This window comes from Leguminivora glycinivorella, chromosome 14 (genome assembly GCF_023078275.1).
Source record: "Leguminivora glycinivorella isolate SPB_JAAS2020 chromosome 14, LegGlyc_1.1, whole genome shotgun sequence".
Classification (NCBI taxonomy): Eukaryota; Metazoa; Arthropoda; class Insecta; order Lepidoptera; family Tortricidae; genus Leguminivora; species Leguminivora glycinivorella.
Window position 1 is genome coordinate 8,121,196 of NC_062984.1, and position 24,607 is coordinate 8,145,802.

The window sequence follows — 24,607 nt, forward strand, 5'->3', positions numbered from 1 at the left end:
TATGCGACATCTGAGGAACTCTACTTTCACTTTTTAATAATTCCAGGTTGCCTCAAACACCTTTTATGGGCCCCAAAAAATTAAATCTTTAATAATTCATAGCTCGATAAAGCCCCACTCCCCAGCTGCCAGACTTGCAGACCTGATGTTGGTTATGATCAGAGAAGCATCTGAGCACCTTTACAGGTTGCCTCAAGTACCTACTCCAAAATCCTGCCAGCTCTTGGAAGTCTTGGACCATTAATTGATCATTTCACGTAAATTAATATTTTCTTCTTTAAATACTTATAAATTATATGCCAGAGACTTATTACTAAGAGGGGCCGTTTCTTATCAAATACAACTTATTATACTGTTCGCCCGTATTAGGTTTACACCCTGTATATACCCGTCCTAGCGAAATCACGATATGCATTTTCGCCACTGACGGTAACGGAACTAAATAATATTAAATATAATTTTCCCTCGGTTTCTGAACACGGTTTTAGAGTTGGCAACCCCGGACCGCGACGCGACGCCATCTTTTATTTATTCTATCGTGGTGCGCGTCCTTCTGTGAGTTAGCTGACGGAAATATGGTGAGATTTGCTATTTAATTACCAATTTACAGCCTATGTGGCAGTTAACTGTTAGATAGTTTATTGTGGGACTAGGTTGGTTTGTGTAATATATCATATTACAGAAAAACGGCTCGTCACGTCGCGGGTAGCGCTTACGCCGCCTTCGCGCCCCACTGGAATCGACGACCTACATGTCGCATCCGCGAATTATTTTTAACATTATAAATCAATATATTTTTATACTGTGTTCAGGTTCAGGGTTGTTTTTGCCCATGCCCCATCATCTGCCGCGATCCTGGACAAGTTGGCGATCAACAACAGGATCCGGCCTGCGTGCAATGGCCAGTGAAGTCTATCCCAGTGCCTGTATTATTATCAAGTCATCACGCTGTCGTCGTCGGACTCGTCGGTTACAAATGACGTGGCAGATCTCTCTTAAGCTTAGAAAGGTATGTAGTTGCGCGTTCCATTTATACGTCTACTTTGATTTCCTTTTTGACTTGTGAATATTGTCGTGAGTTCGTGGCATAATAATTAGTGTTACTTAGTATTATCAAAGCTTGTAAAATCGTAAGTGACATACAGTTAATCTAGTACAGTTGTCGGTACGTAATTGCAAAGGTTGTATTTGGTTCTAATTTATCAACACAGAGTTGTTTTCAAGTTTCCAAGTAACTTGTTATTTACATGCATATAAATTTAAAGATAAACTGAATGTTTATGAAAAAAAAATAGTGTTTCTTTGTTCAGTGTCTGCTACTTTATAAAGTTGTAGTTATCCACCTACGTAAATACGTACAGATACAGAATCAGATTTATCGAATCTTTAGTGCCTCCGTCAGACATTTAGGGCCCAGTTAAGCATAAATTCATTTAGGGCCACTTGTACCAACTGCTTAACTCAAGGTTAGTGGGCTATCAACTGTCAAATTCCATATGAAATGGTGGGTTAGCCTCGGGTCAACCCTCCATTTTCGGTGGTGCAAGTGACCCTTAGGTATGTAGTCAGTTGTGATTGCCTGATATTACAACTTGACAATATAAAGCCGTCGAGGGTACAATATTTGTATCTTGTCTACAACATTTATTTTGTGTTTCATTGTGTACCAAGTATAAAAACGTCACGTCACGTAAATAGTCCCACATGACCCTTTGATAGTCCAAGCTCAGTTTAATTAACCCAAGAGATTTGTGTAAATTAAGCATTTGGGTTCATTTAATTGCTAATTATTTGTGTGTGTTCATAAATATTCCTGGGTTTTCTTATTAACTGTTTCTGCACCTCATTAACTAACACTGCATATTTGCTTCTCCCTGTTATTTTCACTTGCTTAGCTCACGCACCGGACATTTCAGATGGTTGTGGCGCAGTGCTCTGCTACTTCGTGCCACAGGCCATTCTCCAACTGCAGATCTACGTGTCAGCGCGACAGTGCACTCACTCACCTTGTTTGGCCCGGTGGAATTTGGTTAGCTTGCACATTTTACCCTTCTCTTCATTAATTTATTTCTGTATTTTCATTCAGTAAATACAAAATGTCAACAATGACAGTAGTGATAACAAGAGCGAGGATATTGACGAAGCAAAACTTAAATAGAAATTTCCTTTAAAAATAATCTGCCATATTTTTAAACCCAATTTCTATTTAAATCTCATTGAAATTTATAATGATCATAGGAGTTGACCGTGACGTCAGTCGACACGTTTTCGTTTAATTTCCATATCAGCAAATCATTCAAATTCGTTTTGAGAGTTCTTAAAAAGAAACTGATTTTACTAGAAGGAAAGTAGCCTATAATAAAAATGTATTGATAAATAATCATCTCAATCTCACATCATTTTTAGAATTCTATAGTCAACTAGCAACCCTTATAGTTTCGCCATGTCTGTCTGTCTGTCTGTCTGTCCGTCCGTCCGTCCGTCCGCGGATAATCTCAGTAACCGTTAGCACTAGAAAGCTGAAATTTGGTGCCAATATGTAATTATGTATATCAATTACGCCGACAAAGTGGTAAAATAAGAAGCGGAAAAAAATGTTTTGTTAGGGTAAAGTGGGGACTGATTTTTTCATTCCAATCCCAACATGTGATATATTGTTGGATAGGTATTTAAAAATCAATACGGGTTTACTAAAATCGTTTTCTGATAATATCAATATTTTCGGAAATAATCGCTCCTAAAGGAAAAAAAAAGTGTGTCCCCTCTCTAACTTTTGAACCATATGTTTAAAAAAAAAAAAATACAAATGTAGAACTTCACTCTAAGACCAAATTAAATTATTTCATAGGAAATATAGAATGCCTTGGTCATTTTTTCTTTGTATATGACATTTATTTCAGTTTATAATGTAGAACTTTATAAAGACTTTCTAGGAAAATTGTTTTGAAGTTGATAGGTTCAGTTGTTTTTAATAAAAAATACGGAAAACTACGGAACCCTACACTGAGCGTGGCCCGACACGCTCTAGGCCGGTTATTTTTACACTTTACTATGAATAACAAATCTCATAAGTCGATTAAATTTATTGTAGACTAGGGTGGTCCAAAAAAAAATGTTTTTTATTGTTTGAGCTCCACATGGTTATTTCTACACGAAAACTTATTAAAATCATGTCAACCAATTTTGAGAACAATCAGACTTTATTTAGAGGTCGCTCAAAATAAAGCAATAATGCCATACTGAAATGTATGAAATGAACTTGACTAAAGAAAAAATCTTACATGGAGGTATTTTAATGGTTTAATTATATTTTTCCCTATTTCATTAGAGCTAAATAAAACATGAACCGGGCAGTTTGCAATGTTTTAATTATTTCGGTTTTTATTTTATTATAGGAGATATCCAATTTTAAATGTATCTTGAGCGACCTGTAAATAATGAGCAAATGGGTTAAAATTTGGTACATAAACTACTAATTCATAATAGAACAAAGGGAACCATGTGGAGAAAGGATTAGTCATATTTATTTTTCTTCCATACAAATGTGGACCACCCTATTGTAGACCATGTTTCAACAAATTTGAGAGCCTTGAATTCGCTTAGGGAACGCACTGACCTGTGGGTCACTCTTATAATATATATAGTTGTCCAAAAACTGGACAGTGTAACTAACGCCGTGTCTTGCGTGGGCGATGCGACGTATACGAAATCAAACCTTATCGATATGGAAGTGTGAGACGCGACGGCGACCGTCGCCCTCGCAAGACACGGCGTCACTAGCAATACTAGCATTAAGTGGAAAGAATAGTCTACTTTCCTTTTAGTCAATTCAGCGTGTGCTACTCTGCGGCGCGGCGGCGGCGGCGGCGCCTTCATAATGAACTTCAACTAACTATATGGTAAAATGATGTACGTAATTACGTATAACGTACAATATGTACGTATGATGTTTATGACTGCACCTATAGGGAGAAACGAAATAATGGGCTTTGATTGTATCAGTACTCATAGATAGAATCTACATTATTTACTTTTTTCTTATGGAAATTGATGTACAAATGTCGTTTATTATGTACGTATTGAAAAAATCATTACTTTCAGTAATTCCGCATTACACCTGAACCTTATGAGCTATTATGCCAGGTGTACAGGTAAGTGAGACGGAGATTTGTTTCTTCCACGCTCAAAGCCCATTATTTCGTTTCCCCTATACTTAGGAGGCCTAAGCCGAAAAGCGCTATCTCAAACGAAAATCCATAATTAACTTATAAAGTATCTATAGGTATCTGTGGAATAGGTATCGAGACAAACCTTATTGGTTTAACGATACTATGTAAATTAATTAGAGATTTATGTTTGTGATTACCTAAATAAATAATAATATCACTGACGTTTACGTTTCCAAAATCATTTGGTTTTGAGACAGCGCCACTCGGCTTAGCAGGGCAGTATAGGTATAGTCATAAACATCATACGTACATATGCCGCCGCCGCAGAGTAGCACACAAATCAGCTTCTTTTAAGTTTGCTAATTATGGAAATAGTACGACTTTCGTGTTTAGTGACGTCAACTCATTTAGGGTGCGTTGGGGCAATTTCGAACCACAGAAATGCTCTGGTAATTTCGAAAGGGGAACATTGATATGATGGAAATAATGGTGATTTTTCTGTGACTTTCGAAATTACCCCAATGTACGCTATCAGACATATTCAATAGAAATTTGATTTAAAAATAACTTTTGCCAATGTGTTTGTTATAATTATCTAATGCTTCATTTGTAATTTTGTATGGTATAAAATATTTTAAGTACAGGAAAATTCCATGTACAAAACCACACTGCAAAGTCTCCTCTTGAAGACTTATCAGTTTCTAAGAAATCGTGCAGACGTATTGGAGACTGTGCAGGATGAGAGCAGGCAAATAATAATAATTGGCTAGTCACCGCCTGCCTATTTTTTCATGTTTTTATAACATAATATGATCAAGGCAGGTGCCATAGTCTCCCATAGTACCGGTTACAAGTCCACCAGCAATTCAACCTAATAGCCCGGTTTCTTTTATTTACCTTTTTCTATCAATAGTTCTACACTAACCGGCGCTTGTCCTTGGGTGCATTACTATAGTGCGGACAGGGATAATCGCCGGGTAGTGTCACATTACATTTAGAGTAAATTGTCTAGAAAGCACAGCCGAAGCCAACAGCACAGAGGCCGTGCTGTTGGCTTCGGCCCCACACATGCCTCCCAAATGTCCGGGACCCCATGGTCCCGAGTACTGGAAAGGACAAACAAATAATCAATAAGTTAAATCATACAAAATAATTATCATAAATCCTTCATCTCATCAGCGGCAAACTCATGTTTCATGTGTACAATCAGAATTATAGATTGAATGAATTTATTTTTTTGCAGGTATGTCACTTGAGGCGAGGAGGACTTGAGAAGGTGCGTCTGCGAACGGCCTTAGTGACGCCTCTTCAGCGCGACGGGTGGTCTCCTCAAATATGAGAAGGAGCTCGGGTCCTGCGGGCTCTTAACCGTCGTAGTATTCACGCAGTGTTTAAAATAGTGTTTGTGTGTATTATGATAACATTTATGTTCAATTCAAATGTCTAACTCTACATAAGTATTCATATCATTTTTCATTAGTATGGTGCTGTTTTTGCGGTCTGAAGAAAAAACTTTAAATAAAATAATTATGTTGTCTGTATATCCATGTTTTTGTTTTACAATCAATGATTTTTGTGTGAGGTATTTTTTAAGTTTGACTTTTTCGTTTATAGTTATTTTGATCATACATAATCATTAAAATTATGCTGGGTAGTATCTGTAAGCTGCGCACGGATCCGAACCTGTCGAGCGTACTCGCGCGCTAGCCTTTGGCTGTCGGCTTTTGGAGAGAATCTAGCTTGTTTCAATAGAATCGCGATCGAATCAAGCGAGTTCTCTTTGAACCGGCAGCTGGCAGCCGCACGAGGCTCGCTCAGGCTCACGCAGCTTGCAGAGCACCTTGCGGGCAGTTATATTTGTGACGTCCTACCAACCACAAAAATCACGTTCCCTGAAATATCCCTATGAAATATTGTGTGAACGGTTCACAAGTAACTTTCAAATCTTTTTAAAAGTTAAATATCTTGTAAACTTCCTGCATAATTTTATTTATTCTTGTTTTCTTTCGTTTTCAGGTAAGTACGTTAAGGATCTTCAAAACTACTTATAGGCATTAGTAATCATTATTAGACGTAATTCAAATCTATGGGTTCATGTGTAGCACCTATATCATGTTTGCAATAAATAATTATGTTACTTCCTTACTTCTCTGTGAATTTTTGTCTTTATAAGAATACCACTGAAAACATTATATTAACTAATACAATAGCATTTTGACGTAGAAAATTTGAATTTACTTAATACTGTTACACTGTTTTTTTCGCACTATTTAAGTAGTGCATTAAACTTCAAATTGATAAACACTTTAAATCGACACGAGTTACGAATTCCCTGTTCGCACGTCCATCGTACGACGTTTTTCAGTAGATATGATATTATAAGATGACGAAAGCAGAATCGGACTTTAGGAACGTGACGAAAAACGAACGAATCGATCCAAGAGTATACCTAGATAGGTACAATACAATACATTATGGTCCTTTGAAGTTTTGACCTGACAATAAATGTACCTACTACCTGCTACTACTTTGCGAACTGGTGCGAAAAAAACAGCATGTACTGAACGATACAAGTGCTTAAAAAAGGAAGTTCATAAACGAATTTCCTTTTTGCACGTGTACCTATCGTACGTTTTTCAGTATGTTTCGACCTGGCAAGAAAGGAACCACTTCTCGCACTAGTGCGTAAAAAAACACCATCTGTACTGAAATAGTACATTTCGATACAAGTGCGAAAAAGAGGAAGTTCCTTTTCGCACGTGTATCGAACGAGGTTTTTCAGTACAGATGGACCTCCGAAGTTTCGACCTGACATAATGAACCACTTCTCGCAATAGTGCGTAAAAAAAACACCGTCTGCATCTTCACTGAAATAGTACCTACATTACGATACAAGTGCGTAAAAAAGGAAGTTCGAAACGAGTGGCTTTAAACACGATAGATTAAAACACGACCGAAGGGAGAAACCTTTTCAGTACAGATGGTGTTTTTTTTACGCACTAGTGCGAGAAGTGGTTCATTATATTATGCCGGGTCGAAACTTCGGACTCTTCGGAGGCTCATCTGTACTGAAAAACGTCGTACGACACTCGTGCGAAAAGGAAATTCGTAACTCGTGTCGATTTAAAACACTCCCTTCGGTCGTGTTTTAATTTATCGCCACTCGTTTCGAACTTCCTTTTTTTCGCACTTATAGTATCGTAATTAATGTACTATATCATTTAAGGCTGGCACACTGGCACATAAAAATCAATCATCAACCTCAAAAATAATCAATCAAAAATGACAATACCATGCCGGGAATGACAAGTAAACATGTTATTAAATTTTATACCATGTTTTTACCAGAAACCTACCATTTCGCTGACGCTTATATGATTTTTACCAGCAGCGTCTGTACATCGAGTTTATTTGTTGTTTTATTCATATTGTTTTTCAATTTGTTCCTTTATATGGCTGTATTAAATAATTTACAGTATAATCGTATTTACGATTACTCGAAAAAGTAAGTGTAACTTTATGTTACTTCTATATTTTATTGTTAATGATTTATAAAAGTGTGTAGGGTATAATGCATTGATTTAGACCCAAGAAGAGGTTTGATGAACCGGAGAAATCCTGTTAAACTCCGGTATCTAAAAGTTTATGGAAGTAATCGATTTTAGCGATATGTGGCCCGTTTCTCGAAAGGTACAAGCCTTGTATTACAAGAGTGTTTCCATGACAACCCAATACGATTTGACAGTTCGCGCACTTGTAATACAAGGCTTGTACCTTTCGAGAAACGGGCCCAAGATCGCGAGTCGTTTTACCACTTCTTAAGTTTACAGTGTACCTACTGTATTGTTTCTTTATTGAGCCCAAAACGAAACGCCGTGAAAGGTAGTCTGGCTCTGTCGCGCTAATACGCACGAGCGATAGAGATAGATATCTACGACCGTTACGTTTCGTGTGCGTTTGTGCCATTCGGCTACGTACACTCAAATACATAGGTGGAAAGAACATGTACAGTCGGCCAAGAAAGTGGTCTACCAGTTTTTACAAAAGTTTCTGTGAGCTCTAACGATCGCTAAGGTTGACTTGACACATGGCATGACGTAAACATCATATATAGACAGAGCGATTGTCACTGACATAATATTATTGCAAGCGGAAATCGACCTTGTTGTCTCATGACGTTTAAACGAACCTCACCCGTAGGGTGGTAAACCACATTTTTGGTCGACTACATTATATTGTAGCCGAATAAATACGTAGGTACAGTCAACCAATTGAAACCCTAGGCCACTCTACAACCATGTCAAAATGACAAGCAGTAAGAGATTTCTTACAATCTGATTTGTAACGTCACTATGACATGGTTCCAATTGGTTGACTGTAACCTATCTAATTATATTTACAAATTCTTACATAGTTGGCTGCCGGCACGTGGCTGAAACGTAAGTAACGTAGTACTTTATCTGAAGAAATAACTTCATTGTTGGACCATGGAAACCCCGGAATAAAGTAAGTTTTCTACGATTAAATATACCTAGTAAGTAAAGGGTGAAAGTTTTTATTAGACCCTCGCCATGTTGCGGATTTTTTGATGAACTAATTTCTTTTACTGGCAAGGAGTACTCTTTGACAACACACTTGAGAGTACTCTGAGAAAATGTTTTGGTGCTGTATCTTCTTTTGTAGTTTCCCAGTACCTGGATTTTACTGTATTGTCGTGTTGACTTACATACTTTACTTATTAGACTTACAGATGGATATTCAAACAGATCAATAGACTTTTTGTTTGTCGCCAGAATACCTACAAGTCGGCCCAGAACACTGCGAAAGACCAGTACACCTGGAGAGACCGGTATGTTGCGAACCGACCTGCTTTTAGTTCTGTAGAATGATCGGCAGTACTATAGTCCTGGTTTTGTGTTACCATTTCGCCTATACCGTTACTAAAATCTCGAAACTTAAATTTGGAGTCTTTAGAAGAAAAATAAACTAAAGAGAAATAAAGGAAATAGGCAGACAGTGTCGAATTTGTCACAAAAAATTTGTCTTGGTTTGACAGACAATACCCGTGGTCTATTTCTCAAAGCTGCAAGTTAATGAAATGAAATGAAATATTTATTTTCCAAGTAGGCATATCACAATGCGCATATGAACGTCAAATAAAGCTACGTCGGCTCTAACCCTACGCCTCAGCCTCGAGAAGATTTCAGTCTACCCTCAGTTGCAGGGGGACTTACAAATTACAAGTGATAATCGCTGTCTAATATCACAAGTTGACTTGCGCTTGTAACTTTTAGCTTCGAGAAATGAGCCACTGAAATTGTGTTCTTGAAATAGGTTAGGAAGTTTATGTTAGTTTAGGAGAAATTATATTTGAAAAGAAATTGAGAAAAGGAATTGAAAAGAAGTGGCCCGCCGAGTTTCTTGCCGGTCCCATAGTGGATACCCAACTGAGGGGGGACTGAAATCTTCTCGAGGCTGAGGCGTAGGGCTAGAGCCGGATGCGCATTGTAATATACCTACTTGGAAAAATAAATATTTCATTTCATTATTCAAATCCATGTTGACTACTGAATGTTGGTTGCCAACAGAATTAAGGAGTGATGATGAACGAATTACCTAAGGAGGGGCTGATCCGCTGCGATGAAAGCTATTGGTGGTGTTTGGGAGTGATCAGCGTTATGGTGATCATTATTTTGATACTCTTTGGAGTGTTACATTTCATAGTAAAATAAATGTCACACTATAAGACCAGCCAGACTAGCCGAATGGCAATAGTTGACGTCGTGAGAGCCATGGAGCGCGCCATGCTCGGTATTAAGATGCAAGATCGAGTAAGGAATACCGAGATCCGTCGTCGCACTAAGGTGCAAGACGTAGGTTTCGTTATTACTAAACTAAAATGGAGTTGGGCGGGACATGTTGCTAGGCAGAGTGATGGCAGGTGGACCAAAATGTTAACGGAATGGTGGCCGCTAACAAATAGAAGAAGTGCCTGGCATCCGTTGGCTCGTTGGGTCGACGACATCCGAAAAACTGCGGGTCACAACTGGATGAGATTAGCCCAGGACCGGGAGAAGTGGCGTACTAGAGGAGAGGCCTATGCTCAGCAGTGGGCGATAAAAGGCTGATATGATGAATAGTTGACGTCAGACGCCGATCGAAACGCAGACAACGCAGTCGCGCTTTGTCGCGCCAATACGGAAGGGTGATAGAGATAGATAGCTACGAAAGCGATATATTATTACGGTGAGCATTTGTGCATTTGGCTACCAGCGCTGTAGTAAGTCTGCTAAAGCCCCACATTCACAGTACGATTCATCGCTTCGATCGATCGGACAGATATCGTGAACGATCGGTCGCATCGAAAGCGCCAGCCGCACACAAGGCGATCGATCGTTTACGATATCGTAAACCCTTACCGCGCGGCGTACGAAGAATAGTTACTACTGGGGTCCATTTCTCGAAGTTACAAGTTACAATTTACAAGTGGTAGTCAATGTCTAATATAACAAGTTGGAAAGAGACTTCCGTTGTAACTTGTAACTTTCAGTTTTGAGAAATGGGCCTCTGGTCATTTATGTCAACAGGTATATGACATGTATTCATATTGTAATGTTTCATAAGTATATAACATTCATACAAACTGTACATCATGAACAAATTGAAAATACATAGTTGTTCTAAGGTTAGTTGGACGAGATCCCTTAAAGGGAATATTGTACATAACCGTTAAAATTATTTACTGTACTTCACATAAGGCCGACCGTGTACATGTTTGGCACCGACGTGGTCAAAAAAATTGTTCTGTGCAATAAAGTGTTTAGGTACTACTAGTACTACTTCTACATTGCCACAGTCTTATAACTATACCTAATGAAACATATTACTTTCACAATAAATCAATCATACATAAATCATAACATAATGCTTATTAGTTTAATACGTATCAATTATAATACGTAGTTTCAGCTTACACTATTTTCAATTAATTATAGGTATATAAACCACAAGCTGTATATTATTTTCATAATCATTCCGTAAGATTGTACTGGAATACATAAGGTTCACATTTCTATACATTTCTCATGTACCATTTTCAGTTCATAGATATATTTTAGAACTAACCTGTCTGTGCTTGTACATGCACATTGTATTAATGACCACCAATTATATAATAGAATTAGAAACAATCTATTTGATCCTTTATCAATGAACTTAAAAGTTCAGCTTTATCAATGCCACTTTGCTGTTTGACAATTACCGAAAACCACTTCATAGAAGTTTGTCACCCCTATAGAGTGTCCACTGTTCGGCTCACTTATGATTTCCTTATCCGTGAGAATCAACTTGACACTCTTTAGCATAACGAAACGTATCGCCTTGTTTACGTTAGCTCAAGTTGGCTAAGAACACCACTTCATTTCTACAAAGTCCTTTGTTCTTCAAATGGAACTCTTTGCATTATTTTACTTCACATTCCAAATGCAAAGATTTGTTTAGCTAAGTATAGTTATTTAAAATGCTACAACAATACGAGTATTGCTTTATTTTACTTATTATTGTGTGTTGCTATATTTTAAATACAATTCTTTTAATTTGACCCTTTATTTATGATTACTAGTTCTAAATGTATGTATATCATTTAAAATGAAATTTATTTATTTAATATATCACTGTCTGTACCTACTAGATAATGGTTAAAATAGAATTAGGTTTTTATATTTATTTATAACCAATTGTTAGGTATTAGTTTTGCTGTGTTCTGAGAGGAGGTCATATTTAGCTAACCAAATAAAATATAATTGAAAGACTTATAAGACTCTTTCACTTGCAATTTTCGAGTATAAAATTTGTATGTAAGTTTAGATACTTACCTTGATTATAATATGGAACCCATTTTTTTAATGAGTATTAGACAGAGTTGTAAATTTTTAAGATAAATAATATTATGCATTGTTGCATTCCCAGTTGGTCTAATAAAAAATAAGAGAGACGGCTACAAGAAGAATTATATACCTACGTCTTTGATGCAACATCGTGCTATTATTTTCTTACTATCTTTGTGTGAATGACTAGATATTAAAAGAATAGTAGAGTTATGATTTTTATCAACAATGGTACCTATTTATGCAATTTAGGAAGGTATCTACTTATATTATGTGTTCTGAAAATCTTTTTGCTTTAAAAAAAAAACTTTATATACCTACTAGTGTAACTGCACATGGATTTCACAAAGAAATATAATTTGTTTAATTTTGTTATATTTAACTACAACTGCAACGAAAAATGGACTTTATATGTTTAGACTAATTTATATATTATTTTTGATCTAAACTATTTAGTTTTTATTTGTTTAATTTTTGTTTTAACTGTTGAGTTTCGATTGATCTATCTACTCTCAACCACCTAAAATTATAATTATAAATATTTAAATTTAAAATTTGTGGTTGGATATTTTATCTCAAAACTTGTATAAAAGCTGTCGGTAAAACAAACCATCCCGCGTCGTTTCCGACGTGACGCAAAGATACCCATCACACATTGACCGCGTTTCCACGCTGAACCACGATGGACCATCACACAGTGGCCGCGTTTCCACGCTGAACCACGATGGACATGTCAATTATACAAACACACACACAATAGTTTTAATCATAACACAAAAAATCCTGAAGACATTTTTCGAATTTCCATTTCCCTCAAACTCATGTGGCCCAAAAACAGACTTTTCGGAAAACTCCGAATGTCTAACGAAATTCCATTTCCCTCAAACTCATGTGGCCCAAAAACAGACTTTTCGGAAAACCCCGAATGTCTAACGAATTTCCATTTCCCTCAAACTCATGTGGCCCAAAAACAGACTTTTCGGAAAACTCCCGAATGTCTAAAGAATTTCCATTTCCCTCAAGACCAGATGGCCGATAGTCAGACTTTTCAGAAAAACTGAATGTCCATATGGAATTCATACAGACTCACATGGTCGATAAACAGACTTTTCAGAAACACTCTGAATGTCATTATGGAATTCATACAGACTCACATGGTTGATAATCAGACTCACATGGTCGATAAACAGACTTTTCAGAAACACTCTGAATGTCATTATGGAATTCATACAGACTCACATGGTTGATAATCAGACTCACATGGTCGATAAACAGACTTTTCAGAAACACTCTGAATGTCATTATGGAATTCAATCAATGACATACTGCGCTATCATTTTTTTTTTTTTACACTTTTTTCATGTGCTCTGCATGAAACTGTAAATGTATATGTGCCACTTTAAATACGTATGTCATCATTCTCAGATACTTTCTTTAGACAATCTGACAAATATAAAAAAACTGAGCTCCTTTAATAATAAAATAAAAAAAATACTAATTTATGAGATTTCAAGTATCTATCGGGCGCACCAGTGGGCCAATTCAACAAAACATGTGTTTTGCCCTTACAAGTCAAATGAAGCGTCACTATTCACAACACGTCAAAAATGGGACTTCAACAATAATAAAGGAAATAAGATATTTGACGTGCGTATTTTAACTCCACTGTTGTACTTAATGCTTGTATATTTAAATTTTATAGCATTAGATGTTTCGTATTTGTGTAGTGACCCAAAAATAAAGTACAAATACTAATTAATACGTACTTCCTGTTCAAAAGTCACAATTCTATAATATTAATTGTATTGTTAATTAAAGTGACGACAAGTATTCCAAAACATGACTCAGGGAATGTAAAAGAATAATAAATATAATTATACCATACGTACCACACCTTACACTTACTGGTGTGTAAGTCAATACCATGATTCCATCATTGGATATACGCTGACAAGTATGTCAGCATAGGAAGGTGCTGTAAATTCAGGTTTGCTGATTACTTTGACTGTCAGGAAACATATGGTAGACGTAGCCCACGTAGCACTCACGTCGATCAATTATATTACAGTTGTCTCTCGTCATTACCATTAGCGCATTAACGTTGAGCGCTGCGTTGCATAGTTAACTCTCTTTCTTGGTCACAAACATATTCCTTACTCCTTCTCAGATAATGGAACAACTTTCATGTCGTTGTAGTTACTGTATCCAATTGCTATTTTAACTCGTACTCTGATAATATGCCCCTTTTTATGGGATAAGAGGCAAACTAGCGGACGGATCAGTAAGCAGTCACTAATGTTAAGTAATTATTGTCACAGACAGATATATCTGTAATATCACAAATGTTGTAAGTGCGTTGCTGGCAGCGAAAAGAGAAATACGCTGTTATTATTGAAGGTTCGAAGCTTTGGTCCTTAAACACGGCAAACGTCAGTTGAGTCAGCATGTATTTTGTTTTAATTTAACAATAGGTATAATATGGTTGTCTATTGTTTGCCCGACAGTCATTTAACATAATATTCATTTGCCCGAATCTAACTTGCCTGAATTTCATTTGCCCGAATGATTTGTTTACCATAAAAATCATATGACATACTCGTTGTTTATCCGAATATTACCTTCCATAATCATACAATGCCATACTATTTGTTAGCCATATTATTAAGTGCAATAATATGGTTTCATAGAATATTCAAACGCCATAAGCAATTATTGCCATATTAATTGTTGCCCATATTATTACCTAACCTAACCTACTTTCTGATAGCAGTTTCATTTTCCAGGGGTCACAGTTCTAACCTAACCTACTTTTCCAGCAGTTTCATTCTCCAGGGGGTCACAGTTCTAACCTAACCTAACCTACTTTCTGATAGCAGTTTCATTTTCCAGGGGGTCGCAGTTCTAACCTAACCTAAACTACTGTCTGATAGTATTTTCATTTTCCGGGGGGTCACAGTTCTAACCTAACCTAACCTACTTTTCAAGCAGTTTCCTTTTCCAGAGGTTCACAGTTCTAACCTAACCTAACCTACTTTCTGATAGCAGTTTCATTTTCCAGGGGTCACAGTTCTAACCTAACCTAACCTACTTTCTGATAGCAGTTTCATTCTCTAGTCCTTCTAGTAACTATTATAGTAATTTTCGATTCTGCCAAAGCACATTATGGAAATTGACTTTTCTGGACGCTAATTTGTATGACAAATGATGGTATGGAATGTGGTAATTACGGATTTCGATGATTCTGACAAATGACATTATGGAAACTGACTTTATGGGAAACAAAGTTTCTGGCACTAGATTAATATAGTAAACAATGATTATGGCATAAGATGTTATGAGAAACAATATTATGATTGTTGAATAGGATGGCAAATAAAATTATGGCAAATGAAATTCTGGCAAATGGGGGTATCCCGTATAATATTGCATCCGTTTTTATCAGTTCGCACACGTTCGTTGAAAACTTGATGATGTACTGTTATTTCTCTTCAGATTTTAAACTCGCGGCAATATAATTTTCTTCTCAAAAAAATAATATAATTTCAATATAATTTAGTCGGTATATGTTTTCAAATAGTACATCAAATACTGAACAATGGCTGCCTCAGTTTTATTGCTTTTCAAATCCACCATTATTTTAGGTTTACGACTCCTTTTCCATCAAACACCATTAAAAAACGTAGATAGTTGGTCATACTGTGTAAATATTAGTTATAGGGACAACATTGATTGAATGAGGTAAGGCTTTAACCTCCTATTTTATGCTGTACGCGACATCAGGCCCAGTAGCCAATACCACAACCGCTTACGCTTCGTAAGCGTTTTGTAGCTAGCTCTCTCTGTCTCTCCTGTTGAGACGTGACAGATCCAGATTGCCTTTCAATCGCCACTTAGCGTCAACGATTGTCACGTCAGCTAGACCGGCAGACCTCAATGTTTGTACAGTCAACGACACAGCTGTGAATACAGAATGCCAAAAATATATATACAGAACTTTATTGCCTGTATATTAAGGTGTATATATACTTATATACATATGTCACAGTTTCGTTTTCTGTCAACCCCTTATTTGCCAAGAGTGGCACTGAAATAAGTAGTTTCAGGTGCTCTGCCTACCCCTTCATGGGATACAGGCGTGATTGTATGTATGTATGTATGTATGTATACATACTTTTGGCACTTTGTATGTATTCACAACTGTGTTGTTGACTGTACGCAGCCCCAGACGCCGACGTATGTACGTGTGAGTGCGTTTTCATATTATCCGATCCGATATCGGATTTAGGACTAGTATATTATATATAATAATAACTAGGTAACAAATCAAATTATTTTATTGAATATTTTTTGATTTGTTCTTTTTTCAAGTAGTCACACTACTATATATAAATTATAAATTGAAATAGATATCATACACGAAAGAAAAAACGACAAGGCCCACTGGTGGCCGGGGCGGGTGGTCTAGTGGTAAAGACGTTAGCCGCGTAAGCTGAAGACCCGGGTTCGTTTCCCGGCTCGGCCACCAGTGGGCCTTGTCGTTTTTTCTTTCGTGTATGATATCTATTTCCATTTAGTATATTATATCTTATATAAAAGCGACCGCTTAGACATCCTCCCTATTTCCGATATCGGATCGGATAATGTGAAAACTGACGACCACAACAGAGCAGTAGGTATTCTTCTCTAAACATATAAGTAGAATCATGCCAAGCAGATGGTAGCGATTATGACTATAGCCTCGCTAGTGCAAATATTATTTAAAACGTCAAACTCCAACTAACTGACGTTTACTTACCTTGTACAGGCGGGGTTATAAAGCTAGGTTTACACGGGCTTAGTATTTGTCATTAGTATTAGCGATTAGGGGCTTGTCAGCAGAGTAACAAGTGGCACGTAGCCGTCTGTCTACACATGGGTATTACGGTATTAGTACCTAAATAGTATTATTTACATGATATTGCCATGGTAACGAAGTAAACTAATCACTGGAGTAGTTGAACTTCACTTGTCAGTAATGTTTACACCACTTGTAAAGTGGCAAGAATTAGTATTTTTTGCCGGGGCGATAGATACTTGTCGCTTAGTAAATAGAACCGACTTCTATTCACTTGCACTCGCAGTTGCACTAATACTAAGCACTTGTACAATGTGTTTACACGCATGTGACAAAGTGTTAGTGACACGCACTAAGCATTAGCTACTAAGCCCGTGTAAACCCAGCATAACAGTAAGTAAGAAAGTTATGATGTAGGTACATAATAGTTCACCTGGTTATGATTATACCAAAAATAAAGAAATGTAAAATAGCGTAATAAAAAATGTCTTTTTAAATTTTTGACTAAGGTACAGCGGGGCAAATCTTGACTGGGGGGCAATTGTAACATTTGTAATCAATCCATTTTTTCCATTATTACAGTATGATGTTGAGTTCTACATGTACATAAATAAAACAATAAATTTGATTTGCCCCGCTGTACCTTACAGAGTTTAGTATTATATTTCACTACCATATCGACGTAGGAAAGCAGGAACCGACAATTTGGGCGATATTGAGTTACTTATATTGTTGCTTAGCTGGCTTTCTTTTAAAATCTACTAGCGAGTAGAAATCCAAACAGCTAACTCGCTTACTTAATTCGCAAACTTAGAGCGCAATTACAAAATGGCCTTAAATATCTACCTCAGTCATAAAAAACACGTGCTAATATCATTGTAATTGAAACTAATGGAGTCGGATGAAAGTGAAGACTCAATGAATGGGCAACAAAGATATCGGATCAACGATTACCGAAGCCTGATTCTGGACAGTTTACTGCATCAAAACCATAGAGAAATAACACAACTAGGGAACAAATCAAATTATTTTGTTGAATATGTTTTGATTTTGTTTTTAGCGGGCGTGTGGTCTAGTGGTAAAGACGTTAGCCGCGTAAGCTGAAGGGCTGACCCGGGTTCGATTCCCGGCTCGGCCACCATTGGGCCTTGCCGTTTTTTCTTTCGTGTATGATATCTATTTCAATTCAAAGAGAAATAAGTAAGGGAAGAGTTGTAAACTTGTAACTCCATACATCAGTAAATGCGGGTTATTTGTATAGGCATAGTTACATGACATCTAGCGCCAATCACGCCTCAATCACGCGTTAACTAGAGTAAACTATCAGTACTGCTACTTCATACTTGTCAGTAGATGTCGCGACGAACGAAAAGTCTAATGCTCACCAATTTTTAGCTAATATTACAATAGTATTAATCAGTATTCTGTTTTCAATTTCTTCTGCTTGTAATATAAGTTGTAAACTGGGGGCCGATTTTTGAGTCTCACTGTCACTAAAATACTGGTTGAAAACGGTGAATTGCCTATTATTTTCAGTGACAATTTTCTGAATTCGAACGCCGTGAGACTCAAAAATCGGCCCCCTGTTCTAATATTACATATTTGGCAGACGAGACACAGTTGCCACCTAGTATCGAGTAGTGGTACTGATAATTCACGCTATTTGACGCGTGATTGTTGTACTGGGGACGCTATTGCACAACACCCTGCATTTTATGATTAAGCACTGAGACTTGGCACAGGTTGTTTCTTGGGTGGCCCTGAGTAGATAAAGATCGGGAGGCATCGAGAGCCCCCCTTAATTTAGGAGGGAAGAGGGGGGGAAGGCTGGCGCCGCCGCGCTTCCTTTGAAACCATATTTCTCTAAAATTATACAAAATAGGGCATGCGATATATCATTTTCGGATAAATGAAGGACGAGGAATTCATTTTTGGTACAAAAAAAATGTATTTTAGAACAAAAATACAAAATAAAATGGGAAAATCTGAAAACGAGATTTTTTTTTTATACATATTATTGCATATTTTATGAAAACTGTAATGGTTTTTTCTAAATAAAAAATATTATTTAATATCTACATTTATCTAGTTTTAGAAAATGTATAATTTGTTATAGAAATATATTATAGGACGAGTGATAAAAAATAATTTACATCGCCCGATAGGGTGATTTGAATGCTCATTTCAATAAGTTTTGTCAATGATTTCAGGTATAATCACTATTTTTAACACACGAAAGCCGTAATCATTGTAGTTTATGGCTATTTGAGTGATTAATGTACTTAAAGTAAAAAAAATTACATAATTTTTAAAAAATATTAAAAATGTGATAATTTTTTTTAACATTATCCTGTTTTGTTCTTTCTACACAATATATATCTAAAAGCAATAAATATCAATAAAAAGCCACATTTCTGCAGTTTATAAAAATATATAGTTTGTTATATAAATATATTACGAAACGCGAGATAAAAAATAATGAAAATGAAAATTTTAATGTACGGGTCAGCTTGCATTATTCGATGAGGTGAGGTAAAGGTACTACCCGCTATGCAGTGGAGTTCGTCTAGTAATACAGAAATATACTTATTCTAATAATGTTTACACATGTAGGTATATCACGACCCAGTACAGAAAATTGTAAAAGTCCTATAATATAGTTTATTTTGATTGTAAAATAAAATTGCATGTGACTTATTTGCAAAAAAAATGTCTTAATCACGTTCTCCTCTCCTAAAGCAGTTCTGCATGCATAGGCTTGAAGATTTTTTAGTTTACTAGCAGAATTAAATCGGTTTTACCCATCCATAAAAGATAAAATAAAAATCGTCATATTCTTCCTTTCAGTATCAATGATAGTTAGTTATTGCGCAATAGTGCCATAAAAAATAAACTAGATTCGTATTAGCATTAAACATTAATGATTTTTGAACTAAGACATTGCTTTTGTACAAAGGAGAACCTCAAAAAATGGTCTGACTAGACGAAAACATGTGTATCGGGGCTAGTACTCAAGGCTCTCAAAAAGTGTAGCTATTTTGAGTTATTCAAATAAAACAACATGAATAGTCTGAATTTAATTATGTATATATCATATATATCACAACATCCACTGCATAAGCACATCAGCTCCGAACATTTAATTTAAAAAGTCTTGTTTTACGGTTGCACCTTACGCGGCACTGTTTTTTATTACACTGCATCCGACAATTTCGAGGCATGTTTCTGCAGCAACAGGCAACGTTGCGGGCAAGTAGGCTCCCAAATCCCAATTGTTACAGACTTTCGTCCAGCCACAAGTAGCAAATAATGGCAAATTTTGAATTGGGTTTAGTTGACCCCATAAATGGACACCTTGATATACCTATAACCCTTACAAAAATGGTGCAAGGCAGCTTTTGTCGGTGAAATGCTGTTAATTTGGCGGTCTTTTTTGGTTAATAACTATTTTCGGCACTCGTTAACCAAAGTACAGGACGCAGATCTGGAATAATAAATATGTCAAGTAAGAATTATCCATAAATTATGCAAATCATATAGATAACTACTATTTCACGAGATGTATTAGGATCAGATGTATATATCTGACCTATCATATCAATCGATCATTTCATGTAATATAAATAGTTAAATTCAGACTATATAGAAGTATGTTGTTTAATTTGAATTACTCTAAATAACTACACTTTTTGAGAGCTTTGAGTACCTTTACCTCACCTCATCGAATCATACAAGCTGACCCGTACCTTACATCAAGATCGCCCTTCACGTCACTTTCATTATTTTTTATCTCGCGTTTCGTAATATATTTATATAACAAACTATATATTTTTATAAACTACATAAATGTGGCTTTTCATTCATATTTATTGCTTTTAGATATATATTGTATAGAAAGAACAAAATAGGATAATGTTATAAAAAAAGTTAAATCACATTTTTTTTTTAATTTTTGTATTTTTTTTATTTTAAGTACATTAATCACTAAAATAGCCATAAAATACAATGATTACGGCTTTCGTGTGTTAAAAATAGTGATTATACCTGAAATCATTGACAAAACTTATTGAAATGAGCATTCAAATCACCCTATCGGGCGATGTAAATTATTTTTTATCACTCGTCGTATAATATATTTCTATAACAAATTATACATTTTCTAAAACTGGATAAATGTAGCTATTAAATAATATTTTTTATTTAGAAAAAACCATTACAGTTTTCATAAAATGTGCAATAATATGTATAAAAAAAAAATCTCGTTTTCAGATTTTCCCATTTTATTTTGTATTTTTGTTCTAAAATACATTTTTTTTGTTCCAAAAATGAATTCCTCGTCCTTAATTTATTCGAAAATGATATACCGCATGCCCTATTTTGTATAGTTTTAGAGAAATATGGTTTCAAAGAAAGCGCGGAGGCGCCAGCCTTCCCCCCCTCCTCCCTCCTAAATTAAGGGGGGCTCTCGATGCCTCCCGATCTTTATCTACTCAGGGCCACTCAATGAACAACTGTGCCAAGTCTCAGTGCTTAATCATAAAATGCAGGGTTCCCATACAAGACATAGCAATAGCGTCCCCAGTATTGCTAGATGTCGCTTAACTATGCCTATACAAATAACCCGCATTTACTGATGTATGGAGTTACAACTCTTCCCTTACTTATTCTTCTATGATCAAAACTGGCCTAGCCGAATAATGATCAATGACGCTAGACGCCATTCGAAACGCAGTCTGCTAGCCTAGCCGAAATGACTATCGTTGACGAGAGATGCCGATCGGGACGCAGTCTGCGTGCGTAGCCGAATGGCATTTACTCCGACGCGAAACGAAAACGAAACGCCGCGAAAAGTAGTCTGGCTCTTCCGCGCCAATAGATAGATAGATAGATAGATATACGTTTATTTGTTTGTCACAATACACACAGAATACACAAAAGAAATAAGTTACAAAAAGAAATTAGAATACATAATAAGCAAATTGGAAAACAGGATATTATACAGATTTTTACCATAGCGTACTATGATACTGTGCGCGTCGCAACAAGACAAAAGGGTTACGGCTCAGTATTACGCTACGCCCTGAGGCAGCAGCACTGATATTCTGCCGGAACCAGATCAGATCACGATAACACATAATTGATTGAATAAGAAATATTGTAAAGAGATGAAAGTATATACCTAAAATATCTATAAATAATTGCCTATGAAACGAGTGAGATGCAATACGCTCGAGCGATCTTGATAGATATCTACGAACGTTTCGCTTCGTGAGCGTTTGTGCCATTCGGATACGTACCCTGCTGACCTTGCCGAAATGACAATGGTTGACGCTAGACGCCAATCGAAACGCAGTCTGGCTCTGTCGCGCCAATACGGAAGAGCTATAGAGATAGCTAGCTACGATGCAATATTGCAGTAAGCGTTTGGGCATTTGGCTACGTACTGCTGCTAATCGCCTGGCCCCGTAGCCGAATGGCATTTCTCCGACGCCAAACGAAAGCGATACGCCGCTGGCTCTGTCGCGCCAATACGCAAGCGCGATAGAGATAGATATCTACTAGCGCTTCGTTTCGTGAGCGTTTCGTGAGCGATTGTGCCATTCGGCTAGCCACCCTGTTTATCTTAATGTACATAGTTACATACATACATACAATCACACCTGTATCCCATGAAGGGGTAGACAGGGCACATGAAACTACTAAAATAATCTAGTAATCTAAATAATCTAGTAACAGTAATCTTAATGTACCTAAAAAATATACCGGCAACCTTCTAATCAAGGGTGAACAGGCATCTTCTGGGCGAGCTCACTCCATCGTAGGCCACGTCTTTTCCTTTGGCTAGTCTGTGGTCAAGAGTAGCCCATTCATAATTAAAAAAAAAAACATTTTTTTAGGAACACTGGTATTGAACTATGTCATTGTCTCCATCAACCCTACATAGTATTTTGCTATTTTTAAGAATTTTGTACACAATTGGTTTCAAATAATGTTCTTAAAAAAATCCCTTTGACTATGTAGATACGGTCAGTGTGGGGAAGACCGTCTACCCGGAAAGACCGTCTATTGACTATAACTTTTGTGTTTATATATCTACGCCTCTCACACCTTCGGAGGTATAGCAGTTTTTCATCCTTAATCCATTGGTCTTCAATACATATCCCTAGGACGAACACTAGTTAACAATAAACTTGATTCGCGTTTCGAACTCGAACATCGAGTTCAACATGGTTCCGCAAAAAATTAAAATAAAATAGAAGCAGTCGGAATATTTGTATATCATGTATGTAACGTAGTTATTTAATAACCGTTATTTCTGACTAATACTATTATTCTACTCAAAACGCGCTCAATTTCTAGTTTTATGTTCTGAAATATGTAACTTAGAAATTGTGCCTAGTCAGAAAGTCCGGCATAAAAGAGAAAGGCAAGACCGGCATATGATAAACAAGGAGTTGCCAACCTTTTTTAGGCTTTATTGGAATGTAATATAAGTCGAGTGTAAACAATATCAATATATAGGTACGTTTTTGGCTTATGATAGTTGTACCGTTTTTGAATTTAACTTCGAAATACAGTTTTGATAATGATTCGTATGGTGTTACTAAAATCATTCGAAAGTACTAAGTAACAATAAAATATATGTGACATGGTTGTGAAGAATGATAAGAGGTGAACAGAAGTAAGCCTACACTGCATTATTCATCATCATATTTAAGTTGGTAGAATTATCGTAAGCTCTAATCGTTTTTTAGGGTTCCGTAGTCAACTAGGAACCCTTATAGTTTCGCCATGTCTGTCTGTCCGTCCGTCCGTCCGTCCGTCCGCGGATAATCTCAGTAACCGTAAGCACTAGAAAGCTGAAATTTGGTACCAATATGTATATCAATCACGCCAACAAAGTGCAAAAATAAAAAATGGAAAAAATGTTTTATTATGGTACCCCCCCCTACATGTAAAGTGGGGGCTGACATTTTTTTTCATTCCAACCCCAACGTGTGATATATTATTGGATAGGTATTTAAAAATGAATGAGGGTTTACTAAGATCGTTTTTTGATAATATTAATATTTTCGGAAATAATCGCTCCTAAAGGAAAAAAAGTGCGTCCCCCCCCTCTAACTTTTGAACCATATGTTTAAAAAATATGAAAAAAATCACAAAAACAGAACTATATAAAGACTTTCTAGGAAAATTGTTTTGAACTTGATAGGTTCAATAGTTTTTGAGAAAAATACGGAAAACTACGGAACCCTACACTGAGCGTGGCCCGACACGCTCTTGGCCGGTTTTTATTATTTTTGTTTAAGTATATGTAGATTGTGCAACACGCGGCGACAAATATTTCAAAAGAGAGTAGGGTTTCAAGTTGGTCATTATTTTTATAATCAGCATTATCCAACAGGGACCATGGGTACCTTTAAAACGGTTTTGACACTTTTGACCGACTATTTTACGGCTACCCGACCGTTAATTGACATTGCTGTCTGTCACTTTGACAAAAAGTCGTCATGGGTGTCGTCAAATATGTTTTCAGGGGTAGGTACTGATTTCTAAATTAATGACCAATTTAGAATTTGACTTTGCTGACTGTCACTTTGACACAAAATTCGCCATGGGTGTCATCAATAGGTTTTCGGGGGTGGTAGCTCAGGTAGGTGGTAACTCTGGTAGTAACTATAGAAAAACCAAGCATTGCTAAGAAATGTTACCAAACC

The 24,607-nt window shown here is 36.5% G+C and overlaps 1 protein-coding gene across 1 annotated transcript; it reads left to right on the top strand.

The window, feature by feature from the left end:
- Positions 1 to 353: 353 nt before the first annotated feature.
- On the top strand, positions 354 to 5,710 carry LOC125233329. The gene is made up of 4 exons (XM_048139300.1): positions 354 to 578; positions 813 to 1,009; positions 1,917 to 2,029; positions 5,413 to 5,710. The coding sequence occupies exons 2-4, from the start codon at positions 833 to 835 to the stop codon at positions 5,423 to 5,425; spliced, it is 303 nt and encodes a 100-aa protein (XP_047995257.1). The 5' UTR covers positions 354 to 578; positions 813 to 832; the 3' UTR covers positions 5,426 to 5,710.
- Positions 5,711 to 24,607: the final 18,897 nt, after the last annotated feature.

Coding starts and splice junctions, on each gene's coding strand:
- LOC125233329 (XM_048139300.1), top strand. CDS start 833: ATGCCCCATCATCTGCCGCGATCCTGGACAAGTTGGCGATCAACAACA. Junction 1,010..1,916: donor TCTCTCTTAAGCTTAGAAAG/GTATGTAGTTGC, acceptor CGGACATTTCAG/ATGGTTGTGGCGCAGTGCTC.